The following is a 22913-nucleotide window of genomic DNA, read 5'->3' as shown; positions in this document are numbered from 1 at the left end:
CCATCATTCGCAGCAAACTATCCAGCCTCAGGACAACGTTGACCACAACGTTGGCCAAGGCAACCTCTGCAAGACATTGAAATGAATACTACCATCATATATGGGAACATCACCCATCATGCATATGGCAGATACTCATGTGACTTGGCCAATGTTGTCTATCTCATACGCTGCAGGCAAAGATGCCCTGAGGCATGATATATTGGTGAGACCATGCAGACACTACAACAGCGGATGAACGGACACTGCACAACAGTCGCCAGACAAGAATGTTTCCTCCCACTCAGGTAACACTTCAGCGATCAAGGCCATTCAGCTTCTGATCTTCGGGTAAGCATCCTCCAAGGCGGCCTTCAAGATACACAACAACACAGAGTTGCCAAGCAGAAACGGATAGCCAGGTTCCATATCCATAAAGACAGCATCAACCATGACCTTGAGTTCATGTTGCGCTACACATGACTCCACCACATGGTTCTGCGTCTGTAAAATCTTCCTTACTTTCTGTTTTGACACCATCACCTTGATAAATTGTTATAATCTCTCTTATTTAATTAGCTTGTACAGTTTTGGATTATTTATTATTTTGGTTAGACCCTCAGCATTCGACTCTTTCACCTATCATTTTATTCCAGTCAAATAAAAACCAAACGAACTGCGGATGCTGTAAGTCAGGAGCAAGGGGAGGACTGGGGAGGGCTCAGTGGGTCTGGTAGCATCCGAGAAGAAAATCAGAGTTAATGTTTCAGGTCTGGTGACCTTTCCTCTGGTTTTTCTTCACAGATGCTGCTGGATCTGCCGGGCCTTTCCAGCAGCTTCTGTTTTCATGCCAGGTTATTCTAGTCATTTGGTTTGTCTCCAGCACCACCTTATTTTTAATTTTTAGTATATCTCTCTGCCTCATTTAGTCTGATGATAGGTCATCCCTTTGCTCGTTATTCAGTTGTTGACACTTTACTCTCATCGTCTGACACTCTTGGTCACCTACAGAGACTTGTTATTTGACACTCCACTCACACCATTTATATGATCTTTTGATCTCTCTTCCCTTGATCTCAACTGCCCATAAATTCTGTGTGCTTCCCTCTCACTTTACCTGATGAAGGGGCTATGCTCCAAAAACTTGAGATTTCAAATAAACCTGTTGGTCTATAACGTGGTGTCATGTGACTTCTGACTTTGTCCTCTTCACTAAGGATGTGCAATCCCTTTACATGAGAGAAAGTGAGGGCTGCAGATGCTGGAGATCAGAGCTGAAAATGTGTTGCTGGAAAAGCGCAGCAGGTCAGGCAGCATCCAAGGAACAGGAGAATCGACGTTTTGGGCATAAGCCCTTCTTCAGGAATTCCTGAAGGGCTTATGCCCGAAACGTCGATTCTCCTGTTCCTTGGATGCTGCCTGACCTGCTGCGCTTTTCCAGCAACACATTTTCAGCCTCACCATGCCCATTCCCCATCTGGGTGGTCTGAAGGCTCTGCTTTCTCCTTTTAAATGGGCCTGCACCGCCCCCATCCATCACCACTCTCCTACATTTGGCCAAGCTTGATTTCACTGTTTCTATTTCTAAAAATAAACTGTCCGCTAATATCCATTATAAGCCCACCAATGGCCTCCTCACTGCACAGATTCGATTCCATTCTGCTAGATTTTGTGTTGTCTCTATTCCAACGATGCCACCTTTCTACCAAACTTTCTCCAACATGACCTTTATCCTCAACTGAGGATTTTCGCCCACATCCCCAATGTGACTGGCAGAGCCTTCAACCAACTCATCTCCCGCTCTTCTGCCCTCATCCCCCCGCTCCTCTTTCCCGGAACAACGTCCCCCTTATCCTTTCTTCCCACTCATTAGCCTTCACATTCAGAAGACCATTCTCCGACCAATTCTGCCACCTCCAGCAGGATGCCAAACAAATCTTCATCTCTCTGCCACTGTGTGAATTTTACAGGGACCATTCCTTCCGTCCACTCTTACCTTATTCCTAACATTTCTCATTCCCCCATGGCACCTTCCCGTGCAATCACTGAAGGTGTAACACCAGCCCATTCATGTTCTCCCTCCTCACCTTCCAGGTGAATCAGCATTTTACTTTTATTCCTTTCAATCTAGTCCATTGCATTGGCATCACCAAATGCTTACTGGGAGGGACTGCTTTGCAAAACACCTTTACTCTGTCTCTAAGGATGCCTCTATCTTCCAGTCGCTTGCCATTTCAATAAACAATCTTGCTCTCATGCTAACAGTGCAGCAGACCCTGTCAAAAATGTTCCAATGAAACACAACACAAGTTTGAGGAACAAACCAGTCATCTGCCAGTGGGGTTAACTCATGCACTTTTACAATACAGTTACTGAAAGATACATTACCTGGGTGCAGGTGTCACGTCTGGACCTTGTTCCAATGGCCTTGTGTAAGATGTTGGAAACCAACCTCTCCTGTATAGGAAGCAAAAATAAAAGTTTAAATCAACTCCAACATTAATATTCTGCTGTGTTGTTGACAGATTTGATATTATTATGAACAGTTTAAAAATGTTTCTGAAAGAACTTGAAGAATTTATTCACCATTTGACGATGTTGTCATTTAAATGCACGATATGGCATTTCAAAGCAAAACTGCTCTCCAAATCCACCAAGTAAAAAAAATTCATTTACATTTCAGCATGCTTGGATCAGGCCTGGCTTGCCAGATTTAAAATAGTCCATGGATTTACAGAGATAGTTTACAAAGCTCCTGACTTGCTGGAATTGTACAAGACCTTGGCAAGACATCACCTGGAGTAATGTGTCCCGTTTTGGTCTCCTTAACTGAGGAAGAAATGTTCTGGCTATGAAGGGAGTGCCATAAAGGTTTATCAGACTGATTCCTGGGAAGGCAGGACTGATATATCGTTAGAAACTAGTTCTGTCAGGACCATTTTTACAGGAGTTTAGAAGAATGAGACAGGATCTCAAATGTATAAAATTCTCACAGCACAAGGTAGGAAGGATGTTCCTAATGACCAGGGAGTCCAGAACCAGTCGCCAAAGTTTAAGGATATTTGGAAGGCCATTTAGGACTGAGACAAGAGGAAATTTCTTCAAAAGAGTGGTGAGCCTATGAAATTACCACAGAAAGCAGTTGAGGCCAAAACATATTTTCAATAAAGGAGTTAGACATGGTTCTAGGGGCTAACACCATCAAAAGAGTAAAGGGAGAGAGTGGAACAGGATACAGTGTTGGATGATTAGCCATGAACTTATTGAATTGCAGATGAGCCTTGAAGGACAAATGGCTTACTTCTGCTTCTATTTTCTATGTTTCTATGTAAGTGCCTTAAGTGAGTTACTTGTGTGCACCACACTGTCTTTATTAAAACCAGAAATCAATGGAGGTGCTGTGGGGTCCAGTTTCAGGCTTGTAAATTACACACTCTATCGCAAAACACACAAAATCAATTTAGAATAAATATGACTAACACAAGGGGAGGCAACAGAGCATACTGATTGGTTGTCAGTGAAATGCAAAATTAAAAATCCAATAATTAAATTTAAATAACTTAAGAAACCATAGCATCAAGGTCAAGCAGTTGTTTAGTTGTCTAAAACTTCCAGGCTAACTTATCATTGAGCAAGTCATTGAATGCCAGTTTTAGAAACAATGTACAATATAAAGATTGTATTCAGTATCCGGCACATTAGTTTGACAGCCAATTTCTTTGACATTATGTCACACACTACTATATTCAAATACCTACGATGTCCAAAAATGTCATTTCAATCTGCATTTTCCTTGTACCATCAACTCAGCTGACCCAATAGGGATTGCATGTATACAAAAACACCTCAAACGCAAAACACAATAATATTTAACAAATTAAAGTAGGAACAAGGTACTGATCTTTAACATCATGTTCATCTGGTCAGTGTCAACTTTTTTTTTTTAAAAAGTATACTTATCTGAAATAAATGCTCACTGGATCTGCATGAAGGAAATAGATTAATCATTTTTGCAAGGTCAAATCCTCCCTATCCAAAAGCACTATGGGAGTACCTTCATCAAATTGATTATTCGGGGTTCAAGAGGGCAACCTACCACCCAGTCCTCAGGGCACTAGGGGACAGGTGTTAAATGTCAGCCTTTGCAACTAAACCAATATTCAAAGAATGAATAAACAAAAAAATGATTTTAGTAGCATGTTTTGTAAATAATACCATGAAGTCAGGATTAATACTGGGTGGAAATTTAAAAGCAAACCATTATTCTACAAAATGACAACATTCTACGCAAGAGCACAGTCAAATACTGTCAATAAAATAATAAGAGACAATAGAAAATGGTGTAAGCAAATTATTCTTGATAAAGTCTCAAAGACAGAAGGTTATACATTTAAAATAAGTTTAGTACACCTCATGTATTATAAATTATGTTTACTCACATACATCAAGCATGAGAAGTGGTATATTATTTATTACACTTCTTGCTTTTGTTTGTAGTACATCATTACTGATCAAGTAAGCCTGAACGGAACATAGTTGTCAAACAGTAAACTCTGCAACAGACTGCAATGGCAGCTTTGTACAGTTTTTTGAAACCTAGTTTTAGGGACACTTTGCTGAATGACAGTGTATTGGAAAAATTCTGATCTTATTTTTAACAGTCTGTAGATATTTTGGTAACCTTGATAATGCAGCTTTACTATAAAAAGGGTAGATAAAGAAAATAAAATTAATGCAGAATGATGCATTGTGAACTACAGTAGTACTAAACTCAGCCTTTTTAAAAACAAAAAAATCTTTTTGGTAATTGCACATTAACTAAGGACAGTTTGAGATTCATCCAGCATCTTAGCACTTTTGAATAGCCATAACTCAAAGATAAGGACACTCTACATACCAGTAAAACACAAAACATAGTCCAAACTCCTACTCACATAAGCTGTAATGCAATTTATCCAGAATGGCTACAACTCAAACTAAAATACAGAAATTTAAAATGAGTTGTAATGATACTCTAATTGAAGATAATGTATTCTTTACAAATACAACAATATTCAAACTTATTTACCTCCGGGCCTAGCTATACAGGACTGATGTGAATCTGGTAATTAAAATCAGAATTGTCATGAAGGTGACCATTTCATGTGCAAAAGCTTGTTAGAATAGATGATGATACAGGGACTAAATTATCAAAGTTCAAGAGAATACAAGCTCCTCTCCAGCAAAAGTGTATAACTATATGCTGATTATCCTGTGTGGAATTTTACTTTTAGTTGCAACTAAGACATAGTAACCCAAGAATTTTGGTCAGGATAAGAAGAACTTGAGGCTTAACTTGGTGCCACCAATTTTCTAGTTTCTTTCGACTATTCTAAATTGCTTTTGGATTGGAATGGGGCTGCCAAGGGCAAACCTTTTACTCGTTCCTCTTCTTTTTTCTTAGAATTTAAGGTGTGGTTAGATCAGCAATTTCAGACAGCAAACCCTCCAAACCTTTCAGTGGAATCTATAACAGTCAAGGGCAGAAATTATCTTTCAAATGCTGGCTTTGTGCTGTTTATTATCTCTGGACACTTCTGGACCGTAGGGCTTCTTTACAAGTGGCTAGGTGGCATTTCAATTGCTGCAGGTTCAATGGGCTGAGACAGTCTGAACCAAGTTCAGCTGGCAAGTTCTTTCATCATAGAAACATTATAATGGAGTCTGATCCCGAAAGCATCGCAACAGATTCCTCAGATCGACAATGGATTCCTTAAACAAGCATACTCATGCAATGGTCAATTTCATAATCACTAAGACAGAACTGTAAATTCTCATGGAATAAAAGGCAGCTTTGTCCAAATGCTTCTTTAGTGAAGCATGCACTTGCTATATCTTTTACTAATATCATTACACAAGCAGTGTTTGCTTGTATATTCTGTTGAAGTAACACCTGATGGGGCGGATCCTCATTAAATAATTCTGTTTCATCGTGATTCTGCTGCTCCATTTGAAACTGAATGCTAAGCCACCCTCAGTTAGATAGGGTCTGTATGGGGACTGAAAATCTCCTGATGGCCTTAACCTGTCACAAGCAGTAAGTAGTAATACAAATTGGAATCATAGCAAAATATTTTTCTTAACCTGTCGTAATCACAAGTCTACACAGCTGATCCTGGCAAGTGGTGTACCTTATAAATTTAAGCCCAAGCGGCACTGTGGCACAGTGGTTAGCACTGCTGCTTCACAGTGCCAGAGACTCGGGTTCAATTCCCGCCTCAGGCGACAGACTGTGTGGAGTTTGCACGTTCTCCTAGTGTCTGCGTGGGTTTCCTCCAGGTGCTCCCGTTTCCTCCCACAGTCCAAAGATTTGCAGGGTCAGGTGAATTGGCCATACTAAATTGCCCGTAGTGTTAGATAAGGGGTAATGTAGGGGTGTGGGTGGGTTTCGCTTCGGCGGGTCGGTGTGGACTTGTTGGGCCGAAGGGCCTGTTTCCACACTGTAATGTAATCTAATCTTAACTCAAACACTTGTGAATGTGAAAACAAGAAACTAGGAGCTACAAGACCAGTGACCCTCATTATAATACATTCAAATTGCATGATACACCCAAAGATCTAAGTCAGTCAGCCCTAATTTTGCATTGAAAGTTTGTTCAAAATATTGAAGCAATTTACCCTCAAGTTATTGAAAATACTTTAATTAAATAGACTTATGCTCTGCCTAATACCAAAGAAACAGATTGTCTGGTCAATATTTAAATGCTGTTATGTGATTTTTATGAACTTGGCTTCCTACATTATAATAGGGACCACAGTTCAAAAGTACAAAAACATTTTGGACCATGAGGTTTTGAAAGATGCTACATAAATGCAAGTTCAATTTTTTGTTGTGCAAATGTTTGGGGAAAACAAGATTGGACTTCTTGAGTTGTGAAGAAGGGTCATTGGACCCAAAATGTTAATTCTGATTTCTCTCCATAGATGCTGCCAGACCTGTTGAGACTTTCCAGCAATTTCTGTTTTTCTTTTGGACTACTTGTACTAGTGGTTTGACCAATGAGGAAGTTGCATTTGTAATGGCGGATAGACAGGAAAGTGGAGATGAAACCACTGTCAGGTCAGCCAAAATCCTATTAAATGGTGAAGCAGGTTTGAGGACCAAAAAGCCTAACTGTGCTCATTTTTCTGTACAATTGTAAGATTCTCCTGCTAGTTACGGAGTTTTGAACTAGGGCCGACATTAGTGGCCAAAAACTACTAGGAACCCTCAGATATGGTGGTGTTGAGTATGAACTACTTTAAAACTTTGAAAACAAGCTTTAGAAATAATAGTTCATAAGATGTAAGGTATTACAGAATAAGTCGGCAGTTTACAAAATAATTTTCAAAATATAGTTGCATCTTTATAAATGTAATGCAATTTATGTTTTCTAATAATTTAATGAGTCAACTGTTTTTCATCAGGTAGAGGTGTCAAAGAATAAGATGCTGAGATGGGTAAACAAAGTTCAGACACAAATATGACCTAAGTGCATGGCAGTACAGTCTTAGGGAGTTGAACAATCAAAAATGAAAATAAATTTATATAGCTTTGCAGTCAGTTATGTACTTTTGAAGCATAGTTGCCATTGTATTATAGGAAACAGTAGGCAATTTGCGCACAAATTCTCACAAACAGCAATATGACTATGACCAGCAATCTGTTCTTGTGATAAATATTGGACAGCTCACTGCTGATAATCCCCGTTTTCTTCAAAATAGAGCTATGGGGTGCTTTGTCTACCCAAAAAGCTAGGTGCGACCTCTTTTGAAACATGGTATCTACAACAGTACAGCACACACTCAGTACTGCACCAGCACGAAGGCTCTAACTTTTGTGGTCAAATCCTGAAGTGAGAGGAACTCAGAACCTTGTGATTCAGAGGTAAAATGCTATTAACAGAGCCACGTCAGACATTTTGCCTACTCCTTTGCCTATGTTCCTAAAGCAATATAAGTTCAACTTTTAAAAAATCTTGTAATGGTTTCAAAGAAAATGAGGGACTCACATTTTGTTCATATCATGTTCTCCATACAGCCAGCCATCTCTTTCCTCTGGTATCAGCAGTGTTAACACATCACCTTCTGCGAAGCTCAACATATTTTTGTTATTCCCTGCTGTATGTGGAAAAATGCTTTTCACCTTTGGCCTCTGAACCATATTCAATCCAGTTGCAACGGAAATGGATCTTGTTAGATTTGCGTCCTCTGTGTAAATCATATTTAATAGTTGACTATTAACTTTCAACAATTACAGCATCTGTACTGTACCTTATCTAAATAGGGATGCTACAACTACAACAAAGGATGAAAACAAACTCTAACATGTCAGACAGGAAGGTTAAGACATATACATTAACAGTATTCTATTTAGGCTGTAATTTATTCCTTGATTAGTTCAGAGATGTACAATGTTCTGGCATTTTAAAAAAGTAGCAACATAGGAACCAGGAAAGTATAGCTTCAAAATAGAAACATTTTGAAAGAAACCACATTTAGAATCCATTTTTGAACATTTCATGAGTAAGAAAGTGCTGTATTAAATGAAAGACCAAATTACATATCCATAATCCAGGAAAGGGAAGTTATTTCTTATAATTTTGCAGTAATGGTTCTTGAACATATAAATGCCGCTATCTAGAACTTTCTATGCTTAGAGTCAGACAATCATAGTACAACACGGAAACAGACCCTTTGGTCCAATTCGTCCAAGCCAAACTGATATCCTAAATTAATCTGGTTCCATTTGCCAGCATTTGGCCCATATCCTTCTGAACCTTTCCTACTTGTATACCCACTCAGATGTCTTTTAAAATGATGCAACTGTACCAGCCTCCACCACTTCCTCTGGCAGCTCATAGCATACATGTACTACCTGTAGTGTGAAAAAGGTGCCCCTTAGGTCCCTTTTATACCTTTCCCCTCTCACCTTAAACCTATGCCCTCTCCCCTGGGAAAAGATCATGGCTATTCACCCTATCCATGCCCCATGATTTTATAAATCTGTATATTTGGCAACCCCTCAGCCTCTAATGCTCCAGGGAAAATAGCCTCAGCCTATTCACCCTCCAAACCAGGCAACATCCTTGTAAATCTTTTCTGAACCCTTTCAAGTTTCACACCGTCCTTGCTAAAGCAGGGAGACCAGAATCAAACAGTTTTCCAAAATGGTCAAACCAACATCCTGTCCAGCCATAACACAACATCCCAACTTCAGTACTCAATGCACTGACCAATAAAGTGTACCAAACACCTCCTTCACTACTGTTTACCTGTAATTCCACCGTCAAGGAACTATGAACCTGCACCCCAAGGGCTCTTCTTTGGCAATTCTCCCCAGGACTTTACCATAAATTGTATAAGGCCAGCCTTACTTTGACTTACCAAAATACAACACCATTCATTTATCTAAATTAATGTCCATCTGGCACTCCTTGGACCATGGGCTCATCCGATTAAGTCCCGTTACACTCTGAAATAACTTTTTTCACTGTCCACCACACCACAAATTTGGTGTCATCTGCAAATGTACTAACCATTTCTCCTATATTCACATCCATTTTCTACAGATTATGACCGTTGCTACCAATATTACAAAACAATTGAGTTGTATCTACTTTTCTTTAATCAAATCTTCATCAACAAAATTAACTTATACCTTTACCAGAGACTGCAGGTTAAAATTTTTTGAATGATTTTATCACTAAAACTGAATTCATACAAATGATCACATTCAAGAGATAATCTTATTTGCTTTGTTTCATACTGGTTGAAATAACATCTTTTTGTGCAAAACTCATTATAAAAGTTTATTGAACTGGTGACTATTCTATTTCTACGAACCAAAAATCAACATTGTTCAAATCACTAAAAAGAAATCTCAATGGTAGCTGGAGGCTGATAAATTGTGGTCTGCGCATGTGGTTGAATGTGTTGGCAGAGAGTTTTGCCTTCTTCCATTTTGTTATGACATTCAATAGCAGTATAATCAGAAACCCAAATATACACTTCACCCGTACTTATATTTAAAAAAAAATCAAATCAGGCAACACTATCTAGATTGCACTCAAACTTTACACTTACACAATAATTATGTTCCTTTGCTTACCTAATCCATCATTGTTTCTCTCAACAGGGGCCACACGTTGAGCAGTTGGGTTGTTAAACATATCTGGTAGAGGACTTTTCTGAATTCTTCCAGGAGGAGCCGGTGGTATTTTCAAATTATTTTGTAATGCAGGGTCATGTACCTAGGAAACCATTTAACATTTATTGGTTTGTTCACATACAATTTTTAGGATGTTGCATTGAACTAACTTCTGGATTAAATTTCTTTCTTTCAGTTGTGCAAAAAACAAAAACCAAGTATACTCCTTGTTAGAGGTTATGAACCAAATAACCAGAATGGGATCAGGCTTGTTTAATCTATATTAAAAAGGGAATAAATGAAATCTATACAACTACAGATCATCAATCTGGCACCAATAGTTGAACATAATGAAATTATCAGCAACATACATATGATAATCTAGTAAAATTTAGCAAATTCAAAAAAGGATAGATATTGCTTGAATGATTTCCCAAACTCAGAAAACGGCATACTTGGATTTCTATGAAACCCTCAAAGAAGGCTTCGAAGGCTGTGGGGGAAAGAAGTACCAGTTACTGGTTGAGAATTTACACACCAAGAAAAGGGAGGTGGTAAATGTGTATGGTGCACATGCACATTGGTGGAGGCCCTACTCAAATTTGAATACCAGATGGCTGAAGTGTGGTTACAAAGAAGTTCAAGATTGAAGTAACAATTCTTGGAAGAATTAAAGGAAATTATATAGAAGGGGACTCTAAATTATATGGAAAGTGACAGTGTTTAGCACTACTGCCTCACAGCGCCAGGGACCTGGGTTCAATTCCAGCCTCAGATGACTGTGCAAACTCCACACATTCTCCCTGTGTCTCATGGGTTTCCTCCAGGTGCTCCGGTTTCCTCCCACAATCCAAAGATGTGCAGTTTAGGCGAACTGGCCATGCTAAATTGCCCATAGTGTTAGGCACATTAGTCAGAGGGAAATGGGTTGGTGGGTAACTCTTAAGAGGGTCAGTGTGGACTTGTTGGGCCGAACAGCCTGTTTCCACACATTAGATAATCTAATCTAAATGTATTGAGGGACAGGAACTCCATATAGATGTGTGACCATAGAGGATGCAAAGAAATGAAAGAGAAAGTAGTAGTTAAGCCAAATATCAGCAATACATACAATATATTGATACCTGCAATGCATAAAGTACAAAGTATAGAATTTCAGTTTCTTCAATGTCCTTGCTACTTTCCAACAGTGTAAATTTCTTTGCTTTTAGATTATTTCATGTTCCATGCAAACAAAACAGGGTGTTTTCTAAACAAACTATGTGCCTATTCATTTAGAGATCAATCATTTATCTTGCAAGATTGTCACACCATTTTCATAAGCTCTACATAATATTCAGCCATTGCACTGATGTGCTACTTCTAACATTCTTTGGAAATGTTTGATCAAATATTTGTTTTGAACTAATACTTTCCTGAGAGAATTCTACTAGTGGTTCAACTTCTAACTTATTCTAATTACAGTACAGAATTATGCTTGCATGAATATTAAAGACTTTTAAGGAGCATCTTCAAAAATTAGATTTTATTCTTGAACAAATGTTTTCTAACCAAAAATCCTGAAATGACAGAAGTCCAGCAAAAGAGTCACATTATTGAAAGGATACATTTGAAATCCTGAGTGTCTTATTTTTATAGTTTCTTAATGTTCTAAATACTATCAGCCTCAACTAAAATTGTTTTGAATGCACAATTGTAAATTTCAAAATCAAACAATGATGAGTTTGCCTTCACATTAATGCTTTAATACACTTCTCCAAAAGTCAATGCTACCTAAAAACGAATGCTAACCTTTATTCCTTCTTAACATAAGTATTCGTGAAAGGAACAAATAAGCCCACAGATTTAACTCCAGCTCTCTCCTGATTTATTTCAGATTGGGCATTAGGTCAGATGCTACAGCATCAATGGACAAGGGAAGTCAGAAATGTTTTTAGGTGTTGGGCAAAGAAAGAAATAGCTTGTTTATGAAGTTCTCGGTGGAGGAGTAGCTGTGCAAAGTTTTCCAAAATTAACTTTCCATCCTGTGTAATATTTTGGCATCCATGGGCCAACATCCAGCAACTGCCAACAACTCGACAAGAATTAGAGGCAAGGAATAGACTAAAAGTTTAAAAATTATAGTTTTAAGACCTCAAGTAAAATCTTAAAAGTTGAACATCTCATCAGTATCCTTACATCTGCATAGGAAATACAGCAAATGAATGCACTGGAAAAACAATATAAGAATCAACAAATTCATAATTGTCAGTGATAACAGATTTATGCAAGATAATTGCACTTTTTGCTTTAATTCTGAAAACAAAATGTTTTGGGTACTGTAAATGTAACTATACTGATCTGTTACAGAGGTCTTCATACCAATACCATTTCTTTAGAGGTCTTTATTACAAGCATTTTATTAACAAAGACTGATTTCACCCACCTAATACTCTTCAACTCAAATCCTTTTGTGGAATTACACACCAGAAATTCCAGAGTAGAACAAACATTTAAATCACATTGCCTTCTCACATACCTGATCTTCTTCCACACTGATTAGTCAGTGAAGTATCAATTCAGTCTCAGACATTGTTTGAATTCAGTCTACTCCTCATTCTCAGTTGAAATAGTTTAGACATGCTAATTTGGCACTTCAAGCCAACTGTAGGTCAGGCAACCACCACACATTTGCTCACAATTGATTAAAATGAGGCATTTCAGATAAGCATAACAAGGTGAGAAATTAATACTGGTCCAATCAGAATTAGATGTGAAAATGCTCACTCCACCCTAAAATCGCACATAAGGGCTTAAGTCACAATTTCACCCGAAATAAATGTTGGCCTAGCCAATGCTATCTATATCACTTCAATAGATTAAAAACATTGCCCAGATGCTCTCAGTCTCACAATTCATCCAGCCTGATTCTGGTTAACTGCCCCTCTTAAAACTACAATTGAGGGCCTCGGTATCTCCTGTTGAGAGTGTGGTGCTGGAAAAGCACAGCAGGTCAGGCAATATCCGAGGAGCATGAGAATCGATGTTTCAGGCATAAGCCCTTCATCAGAAATGGTGGACAGCTTATGCCCAAAAGGTCAATTCTCCTGCTCCTTGGATACTGCCTGACCTGCTGTGCTTTTCCAGCATCACAGTCTCCACTCTGATCTGCAGTCCTCACTTTCTCCTGTATGCTGCAATTCCATTCCTAAACAGTGCATGAGCTTATTCTACTCTGAATTCTTCCTTCTATCTTCATTTTTGCTTTCTCATTGTAAGAGAAATAGAAAAGGGTCTTGCGATTGAATAGAATTATTTCTCCATGGTTAACAAGAGAAATGTTACAACAAGCATGTAGCAGAATTTAAGATTGTCTCCTTTTCCCTAACCCTGCCAAAAAATGCTACTCACAGTATATCGTCCAATCAATGGAGAAGGTTGAGGAGTTCTGGATATATACGTTGGTGGGCTGTCATCTTCACCTAAAAATTCAGGTATCTTTGTAGCATCAAAACATTTCTCCTTCCATCTGTTTATTTTGGCACCAAGGATTCCATTGGCCTAAAGAGAAAAACAGTAATGTTTATTGAATTAAAATGATAATTTTTAAAACCTGTTTTTAAAATCTAGAAGGACAATAAGTTGATTCTGTAGCTTATGATCTATACTGTGCACATAGCTGTTTCCATATATTATAGCTATCACCTTTTGGAGAAGTATAGAATTTAAACTATAGACAGACATTTTATGCAATTCTTCACTTGACCAGGGACAACTGATGATCGGGCTCATCATACAACATCAAGTGCAGCTATTTTCAGTTTTTAAAAAAAGGTATTTTTTGGGAGTTGGCGGTTGGTGGCAAGATCTGCCTGATTGCCCTTAAATTGAGCAGCTTGCCATTTCAGGGGATAGTTAAGAATCAACCACACAACTGAGTCTAGAGTCACATTGCAAGGATTGTGGATATCCTTCCCTAAAAGACATCAGTGAAACGGATGGGTTTTTATGACACCCAATTATTGTTGCCATATTGAGACTAACTTGATATAGTATTCTAGATTTATTAATTGCATTTAAATTTCTTCCACTGTCTTGGTGGGATTTGAACCCATGAGACCAGAGCACTAGCCTGAGCCTCTGGATTACTAGTTTAATGGCAACTATGTCACCGTCTCCTAAAGTTCTATATAGTTTAATTGTTTCAAAGTTTGATCCCAATGCTAACAAATGACTTTTAAAAAAATAGACCCATTCAATAGTTCAATTACACAAACCTTTTCATGATAATTGCTTAGATCTTGGGAAAAACTGCAATGTTTGTCCACAAGGAAGCAGAAACGTCTCTTTTCTTCGAGTAATGCCTCTTTGCAGCCCTCAGTAATGAATCTCTGAATGTCATTTTCCCTTGTATTGATGGTTGCTAAGAACTGGGATAAAGAATACAGAAATATTAATTTTGTCTACTTTGAACAGCAACAGTAATCTTGAACAAAGCCATAACGTTTTTTGTTTAAATTCACTCATGGGATGTGGGCATCACTGGCTGGCCAGCATTTATTGCCCTTCCTTAGTTGCCCTTAAGTAGGGCTGCATTCTTGAACCACCGGAGGTCCATGCTGTAGGTGCCCCACAATGCCCTTTGGGGGGGCAGAGTTCCAGAACTTTGACCCAGTGACAGTGAAGGAATGATAATGTCCTAGTCAGGACAACGAATGGCTTGGAGGGGAACTTCCAGATAATGGTGTTCTCCAGTATCTGTTATCCTTGTCCTTCAAGATAGAAATGGTCATGGGTTTGGAAAGTACTATCTGAGGATCTTTGGTGAATTTCTGCAGTGCATCTTGTAAATAGTACACACCGCTGCTACTGAGCGTCAGTGGTGAAGGGAGTGGATCTAGTGCCAATTACATCGGCTGCTTTGTCCTGCGTGGTGTCAAGTTTGAGTGCTGTTGGAGCTGCACTGATCCAAGCAAGTAGGAGTATTCCATCACACTCCTGACTTGTGCTTTGTAGATGGTGGACAGACTTTCAATAGATGAGTTACTCTGATTTCTTCCAATATCAAGCATCTGAATTTTACTTCAATGAGTTTAACTATAAAATCATTTTTGAGAGCTACGTTTAAACCAGACTTACTATTTAAAAATATATATGCTCATGAATAAGAAAACGATTAGCAACTTAACAATGGCTACTGATTTGAAAAGTTGCATTTTGCAAATGTGTGCATGAAGGGCAGGAGAGGAAGTAGACTAGGTAGATTTTACAGCTTACTTAAATGTTAAACATTCAGAGCTTAGGAATTCAAATTAAAATAAAGGCAATATGATTAGCAGTCATTAGATTTTGAACTGAAATATTCTTCCAGTCACCTCACGCATATACTTTACTTTTTTGCTGTGAATGCAAGGGTGATTTTCAATATATGCAATTACCAAATGCTCCTGTACTAAAAAGGAATGGAGCACTTCCTGACCACACAGTGGCAGAGTAAGTTTGGCTGCTGATGCCATCAATGCATGTCTAGACCCAGAAGCTAATCCTGACTGTGTGCAAGCAGGTGCCACTGGCAGCCAAGAAAAGATCACCTTCACTCCACTTGCAGCTCTACTGAATCCTTGCTGCCCAGATTTCCCATTCCTTGTGACCCTCCCAACTCCTGCTTCACTTGATACCTCACCTCCCCCAGTTATCTCCTCCCTGGTACCTTTGCTCCTGATCCCTTGCTGCCTCTATCCCACTCTCTGCTTTGTTCTTGGCAACAATAAATAGCATGACAGCACAGCGACAACTGCTGGGAGGGAGACAACGAGGGGTCAGGAATGGAATGAACAAGTGCTTGGAGTGGGCCACCGACCACACCATAATCCTAGGATGTCAATTAATTTAAATATTTGAAAATCACTTTTATTGCTCCTATTCTTTAAGGCAGGAACCTTGCAGATGTGTCACTTGTGGTTACGTCACAGACAAAATAAACAGCCAAAAATTAAACATTTTGTTTGAGTCATTGATATACTTTACTCCTTATATTTCCCAAACACACCAATTTGTATTGGATTTGTCTGTTTTTACTCCATATTTTGAAATATATTCATAGAAATCAATTTGAAGTCAAGGTACATACAAACCAACCGTTTCCTGGTTTGACTTCAATGACAAACAGATATCAGTGATGCAAACCTGCATCTTCCTTATAATATGGGTGTGTTTCCTGTAGCTATAAACCATTTAAATCATAACTCAAACAGCCAAATGCTGAAGTGCAATTATGTCCCCACAAACTTTATTAAAAGCATGTGATAGTGTATACAAATAAATCAGGGATTCAACCCCACTCAAATTATAAAAATCAACCTCTTGTTCTCTTAAATAAATGTAGAATCTGATAAGTTTGATTAAAAATAATTGACAATCAAATTTAAGTTTATTAAATGAGGAATTGGGCCAAAGAAGCACCAAAACTTCCACTTCATCAATTCTCAGATTTATCAACACTGCTTAATTGCAAAATAGCAGTAGTGTTCGTATCATTCATTATTGATGTTTACTCAAATTAGAATTGATAAAATTGGAGTTGGTTTGATAGACACAAATACAACTGAAAATTTGACAAACCTTCACCTGTAGTCAGTCTAACAACCAGTCTCAACAATACAGTTGCATCCTCAGGCTTATTTAACTGACTATAGGGATATAATTATGATTGCTTATGTTTGATTATGGTTTAATACCAAGTAGCTATAACTAGTGAATTGTTTTAATTCAATTTTGAGTGTCACTGGCAAGACAGGCATTTATGGGTGTCACTGGCAAGACAGGCATTTATTGACCATCCTTACTTTTCTCTGGAATATATTAGTCTCAAACTAGATTTTAACTACACTCTCTGCTCAATAGTAGTTTTCACTCTCAAGGGTAACAAACTATAAAAATTGAATCTACATGTGAACAGATGCAGTCATTGATAATACGGATCACATAACATGTTAACAGGCATCTTGAACAAAAATACATTTGTTCAATTTAAGGCAATTTAATCTGTGTCAATGTGGAGGATACTCACTTATACAATATATGTTGTTAAACATGTCTTTTTTGGCAAAATTAGAATCATAGAATCCTTCAGTGAAGGGGACCATTCAGCGCAACATGCTCATGCCGGTTTGTTGAAAGAGCTATCCGACTTAGCCGCACACCCCAACTTTTCCCGGATCATCATAGAAATTAGTTCCCATCAAATACCTGCCTCATTGCCTTTTGTAAGATCCTTGAAATCTGATTCCCTTTACTTTTGAAGGAATACAACTCAGAATTTAAGAAGCCTCTGTGTGAAAAGTATTCTCATTACACCTCTAATTTTTTGGACAATCATCTATAAATCTATGATCTCTGGTTACCAACTAATTTGTCAGAGCAAACAGTTTCACCCCATTTTCCCTAGAAATTCAAAATTATAGGAATTTAATGAGATCTTTTTTGAATTTGTTCTATTCAAAGGAGAATAATTGAACCTATCAATTCCTTTCACATTGTTCACATGCCTCATCCTTGTATCCTAGTAAACCTACTCTATACACATTCCCAAAATTTTCCACTATATTCCAGCTGAAACAGTGACTTGTAAAGATTCAGTGTGACTACCTTGTTTTTGTATTTGATGGCCCTATTTATGAAGTATTTATGTGAATTCTCAAAGATATCACTAATGTGTGTGCCCATCTTTAAGGCAATTGTGAACATGCACCTAGTCTCCCTATCTTGCATCCCCCTCAAAATAAAAAATTAGGTTTAAAAAAAAGTGCCACTTTTTTTTTTCATCTGAACTTTAATATTTCACATTGCATTTGCCCATTTTACCAGTCTGAACCCTGCCATTATACTGATTCTTTTTATAGTACTCTCAAGTTTGTGATCATTTGCAAACTTTGCATTTGTACCTCCTAAGTACAAAGCCTGGTATTTCTAAATAACAGTAACAGAAACAGTCCTAGTATGAACCCCTGGGATATTCCACTGCATACTGTCTCCAGTTCAAAAAGCATTCATTCATCACTATCTTCTGTTTCCTAACCCCGAACCATGTATACACTCAAGTTATTACTAGTTCCTCCACAGGACATTTCTATTTTCTGAATTCTCCATACATAACAAACCAGAACTATACCAGACAAACATTTGAGAGGAGTTGACATTTATATTCAAAGGAATTATATTTTACTGGAGAGAGAAAAAAGAGGCTATTCAGCAATTTATAGCAATGGTCACTCTACAAGTAGAGTGAGTGATGCATTATTCATATTGCTAACTTCTTTGTAAAACATTTTGTCTAACTTCCCTCTTCATTCAGTTAATAATCCTCAGTCTACGGATGAGGACTCAGGAGCACCTACAATAAATTGCATAATCTTTCTCACACTCCCCACAGACCATCAGCTAATGGATTTCACATGGAATCAATCTGACCTTGATGCTGTTCTGAAGAGGACACAAGAGGAAGTTATTACATTCTTTTGGTTTCTGCTGATTCAATACTGGATCTGCATACTTGCAAGGTTAACCCTGACCCAATTTTTTTTCCTACTGATTGCCCTGATAGATTTTGTGATCCTTTGCAATAGATAAGGGATTTCCATTATAGCGGCATTTGTATTTTCTGTTATCTGCAGGAGATATGTGCCCCTGCTCCCTGTGGGTAACAAGGATTTAGCATACTGCTTCAACAGCAAACGTAGCAATCATCAGCAACTTCTCTGCAGCTTCCAGAGGCAGAAGTGGCTGGTGAACATCGAAAGAAACAATGGTGAAAGATGATAATACAAGCTTCAGTGTCATTTTCTTCAACTATTTGAAAGACAGCACAGGTGCCAATTAAGAATGTCCTGTCTAAAGTGAGGCATCTGCTGAAGGAAGACTTGCCTTCAGAAGGACTGGGTAGAAACTCCACCTCATGACCCTCAAGATCACAGCTGCATTAATTTTTATGCACTAGCTATTCATTTCAGGGAACAGTCAAGGCTCTATGTGGCGTGTCCCAACTCTCATTCTCTAAACGCATCTGTGATGTTGCTGATGCCAAATTTTCCAGAGTCACAGCTCTTCACATTGAGGAGAATTATTGATATTCTTCACCGTTATTACTTTATCCCAGATGTAGAATGCTAAAGACTGAACACATATAGCAATGACAGTGCCCTCCTTTGAAGACCCTTGGCCCATACAGGAATAGTTCATGAGGGACAGGATACCTTATCCAAACAAGGATCATAATGACTTTATGAAACCCTCAGACTGAGACAGACGAAGGTACTAAGCTTCTCATGCTTCCACCAGAGCTGTAATGGATAATCCATAGACCTCCCTGAGTGAAGTTTAGATACGCAGATTACACTGGCAGAGACTTGGAGTATAGTCCTGAAAGGATATCCTCCATCATGTTAGCACTACTATGTCATAGTGCTCAGAATCTGGGTTTCAATTCCACCCTTGGGTGATAATGCAAACTCCACACAGACATCCTCCCCACGTGTGCATGGGTTTCATTTGGGTGCTCCTGGTTTTCTCCCACAGTCCAAAGTTGTACAACTCTGGCGGCTTGGGCATGCTAAATTGCCCATAGTGCCCAGGTATGTGTAGGTTAGGTGGTTTGGCCATGGCAAACGCAGGGTTACAGGAATAGGGTATGGAGTGTAGGTCTGGGTGGGATGCACTTTGGAGAGTTGGTGTGGACCTGATGGGCCAAATGGCCGACTTCCACATTGTAGGGATTCTATGATTCATTGTGTTATGCCCTTCACAAAATAGACATGTCCTGGATGCAAACAAAATGAAAAGTGACAGCAATTTTTGGGAGGATGAAGATGAGACGGAGGATCAGTCCATTGATCAAGAAGGCTATTTAAGACAACATGACAGAGAAACATATCACACAACCAGAAGCCAGAGAGAACTAAGTAAAACCTATTTCCAGGATGAATGAATGAGGTTCCAACATTGTTTAACATTTTGTGGGTAATTGGGCGAGCATCCTCCGCTAAGTGCAATAGGCATTAATATCTTGTTATTTCTGTAGCTTGACCTTTAGTGTAGCTAGCTGGAAATGTGTTGCTGGAAAAGCGCAGCAGGTCAGGCAGCATCCAGGGAACAGGAGAATCGACGTTTCAGGCATAAGCCCTTCTTCAGGAATGAGGAAAGTTTGTCCAGCAGGCTAAGATAAAAGGTAGGGAGGAGGGACTTGGGGGAGGGGCGTCGGAAATGTGATAGGTGGAAAGAGGTCAAGGTGAGGGTGATAGGACAGATTGGGGTGGGGGCGGAGAGGTCGGGAAGAAGATTGCAGGTTAGGAAGGCGGTGCTGAATTCGATGGATTTGACTGAGACAAGGTGTGGGGAGGGGAAATGAGGAAACTGGTGAAATCCGAGACTGTCCAGGTGAATTTGAGGTCGGGGTGGAAGGTGTTGGTGAAGTGGATGAACTGTTCAACCTCCTCGTGGGAGCACGAGGCGGCGCCGATACAGTCATCGATGTAGCGGAGGAAAAGGTGGGGGGTGGGGCCAGTGTAGTTGCGGAAGATGGATTGTTCCACATATCCTACGAAGAGGAAGGCCGGCTAGGAACTCTCCAACCACAAGGGATGAACTCGGGTTTCACCAGTTTCCTCATTTCCCCTCCCCCCAGCCTGTCTCAGTCAAATCCATCAAATTCAGCACCGCCTTCCTAACCTGCAATCTTCTTCCCGACCTCTCCGCCCCCACCCCAGTCTGGCCTATCACCCTTACCTTGACCTCTTTCCACCTATCACATTTCCGACGCCCCTCCCCCAAGTCCTTCCTCCCTACCTTTTATCTTAGCCTGCTGGACAAACTTTCCTCATTCCTGAAGAAGGGCTTATGCCCGAAACGTCGATTCTCCTGTTCCCTGGATGCTGCCTGACCTGCTGCGCTTTTCCAGCAACACATTTCCAGCTCTGATCTCCAGCATCTGCAGACCTCACTTTCTCCTTTAGTGTAGCTAATTAAGTGTTCAGCTATCTACGAGATTGTACACTTGATGTCTTTGGACGATCCCACATTAATAATATGCATACATAATATCACATACTGACTGTTAAAGGGAAAAGAAAAGCAGTGACAGTGAGATAATACATAGGGTTACAGTTAAATAACTGTTAAGGTTTCCACTAGACTATCATATGGGAGCGTTGCATAGTGAAGTTCTTCACAATAGATGTCAGGCTGATGGGCCTTTCCATCATCGGCAACACTTCAAAATTTCAGAGTGCGTGTAAACTACTTAGTTGCCCTAATCCTTGAGCATCTTCTAGGATAGTACTGAATCTTCATGAGACAGTGTTTGTGTAGCTTTCCTCAGCTGACCAGTCCCCACAGCACACTGGTCAAGTGAGTTGCCTATTGTACATCTCCTAGCCTTGAATGCCAGTGTTGATCAACTTTAAGGGAACAAAGAACTAAAAATCTTCCCTGTAGAAATGTGTGGAATCATCATCGATTCCATTCTCTCTCTCACAAAGTAGGTGAAAGTGTGGAATGATGCTTACATGTCAGGCTAAAAAGATATTGACTGAACTTAGTGTTTAGCCTCAGTATTGTCTACATTAAAGTGCAGTGTCTTGACTGCTAAGCTCAACATGACAGTTCAAAGGATCCTAGAAATCCAAAGTCCTCTGCGGTCAAGCCACCGGTTGCTTGTTAGAGACGAGCAATGCTTGATGATTACAACTCTTTCATCCTTGGAATGTCAGAAGAGGACATTCATCTCTTACGTGAGAGAGACTTAAACAGGTCCAACTGTAAAAATATTATAGCTGAAATTTTAACAAATAACAAACTCACAACACAAAAAAGGTTCAGAGGATATTTAGAAGAATGCTGCTAGGTAGGGACAGTTTGAGTTTTAAAGAAAGGCTGGGACATTTTTCACTGAAACATAGGACATTGAGAAGTGACCTTAGAGGCTTATAAAATAATGACAGGTATAGATAGGGAAAATATATCTATCATTAACCCGATGAGGAGGATTTTAAGAATGGGCATATTTTTAAGGTGAGAGGAGAAAGATTAAAAAAAAAAGACTTGAGCAATTTTCTTTGTTTACACAGAGGATGATTCATGTGTGGAATGAACTTCCTGAGGAAGTGGTGGATACGGGCACAGTTACAATATTTAAGACATTTGGATAAGTACATGAATAGGAAAAGTTTGGAGGAATATGGGCTAGGAGCAGGCAGGTGGAACTAGTTGAGTTTGGGAATATGTTCAGCATGGACTGGTTGGACCAAAAGATTCCATTTACATACTGTATGGCTCTATGGAAGATCATTTACAACAATGTCACCTATGCGCTCTCCGTATGTTTAGTTCTTTCTCTGTCTCCCACTAATTAAATCTAGGTGGTCTCTGTGTGTTGCCGGTGGTGGTGATGATAGAGTAATAGGCCCTGGCACCTCCATAAAGTGCTCCAAGCAGCAGCTCCTGAGTGGGCCTGTCACTTGTCCTCCCTGTTGATGTGCCTGCTGGCACCACCCTACCTCAGAGTAAAGGATGAGTTCCCACATCACCATTTATGCGGAGTACTTACAATTACAGTGACACGTGCAGATCTGTGTATTGGTCTCAAGGCAGTTGCCAAACTGTCTATGGAGGCGGAAAGGTGCACCTATGCAAGAGTCAGCACTGTACTGACAATATTGGCAGATTCCTCAATCCTGGGCTGAAAATGTGTTGCTGGAAAAGCGCAGCAGGTCAGGCAGCATCCAAGGAGCAGGAG

General features: G+C 39.3%; 1 protein-coding gene across 1 annotated transcript in view; it reads right to left on the bottom strand.

The window, feature by feature from the left end:
• The window catches only part of baiap2l1a (BAR/IMD domain containing adaptor protein 2 like 1a), a 150041-nt gene that overhangs the window by 45235 nt on the left and 81893 nt on the right, over positions 1-22913 (bottom strand). Inside the window, exons 7-11 of the mRNA XM_043711357.1 lie at positions 14404-14556; positions 13538-13687; positions 10109-10250; positions 8010-8208; positions 2368-2436 (exon numbers count right to left, since the gene is read on the bottom strand). Coding sequence (XP_043567292.1) covers positions 2368-2436; positions 8010-8208; positions 10109-10250; positions 13538-13687; positions 14404-14556 — 713 coding nt within the window. The remainder of the gene's footprint in view (positions 1-2367; positions 2437-8009; positions 8209-10108; positions 10251-13537; positions 13688-14403; positions 14557-22913) is intronic.

The sequence above is a fragment of the Chiloscyllium plagiosum genome, chromosome 21, assembly GCF_004010195.1.
Source record: "Chiloscyllium plagiosum isolate BGI_BamShark_2017 chromosome 21, ASM401019v2, whole genome shotgun sequence".
Taxonomy (NCBI): Eukaryota; Metazoa; Chordata; class Chondrichthyes; order Orectolobiformes; family Hemiscylliidae; genus Chiloscyllium; species Chiloscyllium plagiosum.
This window is presented reverse-complemented; position numbering and strand designations above follow the sequence as displayed.